Source organism: Plectropomus leopardus, unplaced genomic scaffold (assembly GCF_008729295.1).
Source record: "Plectropomus leopardus isolate mb unplaced genomic scaffold, YSFRI_Pleo_2.0 unplaced_scaffold1781, whole genome shotgun sequence".
Lineage (NCBI taxonomy): Eukaryota > Metazoa > Chordata > Actinopteri > Perciformes > Serranidae > Plectropomus > Plectropomus leopardus.
Genome location: NW_024619176.1, coordinates 1 through 5793, shown reverse-complemented (window position 1 = coordinate 5793; position 5793 = coordinate 1). Strand labels below are relative to the sequence as shown.

General features: G+C 41.2%; 2 protein-coding genes across 2 annotated transcripts; both read right to left on the bottom strand.

Annotated features, from left to right (window-relative positions):
• Nucleotides 1-677: 677 nt before the first annotated feature.
• On the bottom strand, nucleotides 678-3280 carry LOC121964932 (transmembrane emp24 domain-containing protein 6-like). Its single transcript, XM_042515110.1, has 3 exons — nucleotides 3080-3280; nucleotides 1021-1147; nucleotides 678-955 (listed from the first exon to the last, which is right to left on the bottom strand). Exons 1-3 carry the CDS (start codon nucleotides 3278-3280, stop codon nucleotides 783-785), a joined length of 501 nt encoding a protein of 166 aa, XP_042371044.1. The 3' UTR covers nucleotides 678-782.
• A 1065-nt stretch (nucleotides 3281-4345) lies between these two features.
• Nucleotides 4346-5663, bottom strand: LOC121964933 (transmembrane emp24 domain-containing protein 6-like; the record flags this gene model as incomplete). The annotated part of the gene is made up of 2 exons (XM_042515111.1): nucleotides 4346-4681; nucleotides 5451-5663. Coding segments are annotated over 2 exons (447 nt in total), but the record flags the coding sequence as incomplete, so codon positions are not given.
• Nucleotides 5664-5793: the final 130 nt, after the last annotated feature.

Sequence of the window (5793 nt, the reverse complement as noted above, 5' to 3'; positions counted from 1 at the left end):
GCGTAAAAAAGCACCAAACAGTCCCTGAGGGTTAAATAGTTCTGCTGATTAAATCTACCAGCGACCGTTTCCCAACATTACCCTCGTGGTACGGCGTGTTTCAGCGGTGAGACACTAAAGGCCGGGACAAACGTGAAATATTCCCTAAAAGGGTTAACTGCCAGTTTCTACAAAAGACGGCAGCGCATCATTTCCTCTGAAAACATCAGATTTTTTTATGAACTGGAATTTCTTGGAGTAAAAACGTCGACTGTCTTTGTTGTGGTGTTTTTATTTGTTTGTTTGTTTGTTTGTTTTAATAACGGTGTGTGTTCTGTTTTTCTGCTCTCCAACAACACACAGAGGGCGGGAAGAGAGAACAAACAAACAAACAAACAAACAAACAAACAAACAAACATTTTGAAACATATATTTGTACTTTGCATTTGATACTTTTACAATACTGGTACACATTAAAAAAATAAAAAAGAATAAATAATATGTATGGTTTCTTGTAAATCCCTTTTCTCTGAATAAAATATGCACCAAACAATAATTAAAAAAACATAATTAATCACTGCTACTTACACAATTTCACACACCAGTCCTTCACCTCTATTACTTTCAGTAACAAAACTCTTTTCGTATCTTAATGCGGATGACATTGTGTTTTTAGGAGGCGGCTGAATTTAAATATTTCTTTTTATGTGAAACTTTTAAAGCAGAATTTATCTCCAGCTCCAGAAAAAAACAAGTGCTGACTGCGCTAAACATGACTCAGACTAAAATTACAACTTTAAGACTCAAAGTGGGACAAACACCTCGATTCCAGCCAAAGTGTTGTTGAGGACTTTCTCTCCCTCCTCCGTCTCCGTCTTCGACTCTGCGAAACCTTCGTAGATGACGCCAAAGTTCACAAACACCCTGATGCCTCCGAACTGGTTGTTGTGGTTCCCAAAACACATCCGGTAAAACCCTGTTGGGACACCGCAGTTACCTCAGAGGCAAAATATGATGATATTTCACCTGCGTCCGTCTCACCTGTCACTTCAGTCTGGAAGCTCATCTGAGCGACCGCCTCGTTCTTTGACGCCATGAGGACGCCGTTCGGTGAGCTGATGGTCACAAACAGCCGGTGATCGCTGGCCACGCCTGTTACCCACTGCACCTGTTCACACATCGAACACGTCAGCACCTAAAAAGCTCCGCATCCACCTGCAACTTCTGTGTGAATCTTCATCCTCGATGCCGTGGCGATCTTTTTATCCAAAAACTACAGAAACTAGGGATGCACGATAATCATCGGGACGATAATTATCGGCCGATAATTGGACTTATGACGTCATACCGATAATTCTGATAATACAATTTTTGGTTGAGAAATATAACTGATACTATTAAGCATAAATCGCTGTGATTGACCGCGTTGCCATGGTTTCGCTCCTCCAATCCTACACACTCTGCATTATGCTGCGTGTCAAACTGTTTCGGATGTTATGCAGTAAAACATTTCCACGTCCAAAAACAAACGAACAGACAGTCCCAGGGGGACGGGACGAGAGGACATCTAACGTGCCGACTTTATCGCCTCTCCTTGGCAGAGGAGATAAAGGAGGTCGACGAGAGCGCCACACGCTGGAACAAAAAAAAAAAAGATAACCGCTAAGCGTTAGCGCCCTTTCTTCATGTTCTGCCTTGAAAATATCAAATGAACAAATAAAGAGAGAAATAATCATAAACTCGGCGCCCCTGATGTTTCTCATCATTGACCTGCTGACCAGCCTGCACCCTGAGACCTGACGGCGCTGCGGACTGAAGACAAAGACGGGGACGAGCTACTGATGTGGACTGATCCGCTCTGCTCTCATTGTCAAACAGTGTCTCCGCCAGTGTCTCTGAATGTCCGCTCCGCTCTCATTGTCCTTCAGGTGATCTCAGTATCTTCTAGGCCACTAAAACATCTCGATCCGGTCTCTGATTCTGTCATTTATCAGCGTGCTCGCTGCTCACAGTAACCTCCGAACACCGGTGTAAGCGGCCGCCGTCTCCCCCCTCCGTCCTTCTGCTCTGTGTGTGTGTGACGGGGACACGATGAGAGGACACGATGAGAGGACACGATGAGAGGACATGAGAGGAAACGCGGTTTGAGTTCAGGTGTCGTGAGTTTCCAGCTCGGTTCTGCTGAAAGAATAAACTGATATCTGATGTTTGATTCCTTCCAACAAGAAGCAGAAGAACGTGTAAATGTGCAGAAAAATGAGTTTTAAAAAAGGAGGTAGAATTATTAGAAAAACAAGGGAAAATGATCATTAAACTATATTCATAATGTGTCTAATTTTATATATTATATTTAAACTTATATTACAGAAATTATACTAATTATGCTTGCTTTTTTAAATTTCAGGTTTTTTTTAGGTCATTTCCTTTTGTTTTATTTGTGGGCTTTTTAAAAAAAAGTGTTTTTCTTATTTTCAGGTACTTTTCTTATAACTATTTTGCAAATTTTAGGGCCATGTCTTGTTAAGTTGCTCACGGCCTTTCCACTATGTTTATGAGAATAATCAAACAATATAATCATGCTTTAAAGGGTTAATTGATCATTTCAACATCTCATCTTCTAGGAGGAATCAGAGTGGCCCTTTAGTCCGAACAAAGATATAAGGAGAAGATTTGAAGACTGGAGTTCAGTAGCATCACCCCGACAATTTTTAAAATTTATTTTAGTTCTTTTTTTTTTAAAAACCTCTTTTTTTAAAGGTTTTTTTTTTATGTTTATCTTTTATTGTTTTATACTGTTTTAGACACTGTACATTAGTGTGTATGTATGGATGCGGACGTTCGTCTGAGCTGATTGTGAATGTAATGTTTAACTTTATGTGTTCAACAACACAATAAATAAAGTTAAAAAAAAAAGGAAAAACAGAAGAAGTCAAACTGGATCACCTTGAAAGTGGCCGTGATAAGCAAACACAGACAGAAACACTGCGTTCACAAAATCAAACCACACACATCCGTGCAGACACAGCGACTGTTAACAGCTAAAGGGGATCTAAACAAACAAACAAACAAACAAACAAACAAACAAACAGCGATTACTCACCATGTACGACAGGAAGAAGTTTCCACTCTGGTGAGCAAAGTGCCAGAAACACTCCATCCCCGCAGCAGGAACCTCCACGGCAAAGTCGTACCTGTCCGAGCCTCTGAAGACACCCGCGTCCGCCCCGTCGAGGACAGGTTCAGACTTTCTGGTCCAGACGCTCCGAGAGGACAGCAGGACGAGGAGGACGTTCAGCAGCATGACTGAAGGACGTGAGGGAGGCCGCCGCTTCCTGAGTCTCAGATATCAGCCAGAAAAGAATAATTAACCACAAAGTCTCAGTCACAGCAGCGCGATAACATATCAACCAAAGCACGATCACACCTCAAGGTTTCACAAAACCCACTCACTGCTTCTTTAACTCGCCCTCTGAGGACGCAGCTCGCTGGCTTCATTTGTCCCAAAGACACGGGGGGAGGCAACGTCCACTGAACAAGACGTGACCCAAAATTTAGCAAAATAACTGTAAAAAAAAAAAAAAATCAAATAACCTCAAAATAAGAAAAATCAAACAAGAAAATGACAGCAAAACTGCTAAAACACACTTATTTATATATTTTAGCATATTTTTTTTCTGGAAAATAAATATAAAATTATATTTCTGAACATTTTATCTATTTAGTGGATTTTTTTAAACCCCCTGTCCATCCTAAAAATGTCCTAAAACTCTAGAAACGTCCTAAAATCCCAAAACGTCCAAATCCAAACTTGTATGGTTGCGTAGTCTATAAACGTTGATGAATTATGCAGTCTTTGTTTTTAATCTTATTTTATTTTTATTTAAGTTTTAAACCTTGGGCGACACTTTCTTTTGCTGCGTAAACGCCTTCAGCTAGCATTTAACCCTTTGATCCCTGAGCATAAAGGTGAAATTTCTTCCAAAAAATGAGGGAAAAAGGCAATGAACAACTTGGAGTAACTGCAGTGCAAGAAATTAGTAGATTTAATCATTTTAAAAAAAGCTCAGGAGAAATGCCCAAAGACCTGTATTTGTGATGATCAGAATTATGTATTGCAAAATATTTTTACAGTCGTCATTTTTGAGCGTTTTTTTCCTTTTCCTCCTTTTGTTTTCTTTTGTGTGTTTGTTTTTTTTAGGTAATTTTCTTCTAACTTTTTACTATTTTCTCTTTGTACTATGTTCAGGCTTTTTTTCTTAATGTCTTTTTTTATACACGTGTGCAAATAAACCAAGACGAAATAAAATAAATCCGCCCGCAGGCTGTTTTTAGCGGTCTGAGGGAAACATCACAAACTGCTCCTGTCTTCATCCCACAGTGAAGTTTATTTTGCCTCGAAAAGAAATTTAAGAACAGAATTAAAATGCGAGCAGGAGTCCTGCCGGCAGACAGACGCAGGTGTTTCCTGTCAGCAGCGAGGCTTCTCCTCCTCGCCGCTCGTCTTGGTGATGAAGAGTCTCTTGAGGAAGAGGAGCTGCAGGTACCCGGAGGTGACGATGAGGAGGCTGAGCGCCATCGACCACCAGGTGACGTACTGCGAGTTGGACAGCAGCAGGAAGTAGTCGGTGCTCTTCCTCATGCGGCCAAAGTTGTAGTAGCGAAACATGTGGAAGACGTAATTTTCCACTTTGTGAGTCGCGTCCTGCAACAGACGCTGCAAGTGTTAGCGAAGTGACGCTGAGACGGTGCCAGTTTAGGCTCAATGTGACCAACGTTTCTCACCATGTTCACCATTAATAAAAACCAGTTCATCAATTAATGGAGAAAATCATCAGCTGATTCATCCATAATAAAAATATCAGTTTATACATCAAAGTGAGCGCCACCTTAAAAACTCCGACAGTGAAATCCTGCTTTTACATTAATGCATCAATCACAATAACTAACATTTTAATTAACACGCAGGACTTTAACAGCAGGGATACTCGACTTCAGAGTAAAAAATAAAGCGACTGAAACTGGGAATAGTTTTTGTTCCTTTAGTCCCAAAAGGCGTCTGAGTGCATAAAACTGCATCAAAATAGAGCTTGTTGACTGACAGAGCTCCTAGCAAAAAGCCTGATGTCCTCAAATCTCAGAGACGTCCTAAAATCCGAGAAATGTTCTTAAGTCCTAGAAATGTCCTAAAATCTTAGAGGCGTCCTAAAATTCCAGAAATGTCCTAAAATCTGAGAAATGTCCAAAAATCCTGGAAATGTCGTAAAATCCTAGAGACGTCCTACATTTCTAGAATTTTCCTAAAATCCTGGAAATGTCCTAAACTACGTGAAACATGTGACTGGCCTACTGTCGTTTTGCAAAACCAGTGTAGTATCCTCGTCTCACAGTAACACAGTACTTCCACAGTGTGGTATTACTACTTTCACAACACTTTCCCTCTGATGCGTGTGTGTGTGTGTGTGTGTGCGCACCTCTATGACGCTCAGCGTGTCGTTCAGCTCTTTGCTGACCTCCTCTTTCTTCTTCTTCTCCTCCTCTTCGCTCTTGGCGGGGTCCTGGACGCCGTCGTAGTAAACGCCGAAGCTGAGGAAGACCTGCATGGTGCCGAAGCGATTGTGGAAGTTGCTCAAACACATCTGATAGAAACCTGCGGAGACGCACAACAAGTGAGACACAGTGTACACACACAGGATGTGACATCACAGCGGCCGATCCAGCGTCTGCACTGAAGGTGGAGAGAAGACGGTTAATAACGCTGACATTATAATTATTAACGTGTTCATCACTTTAATGTTGCAGCTGATTGTATTTTGT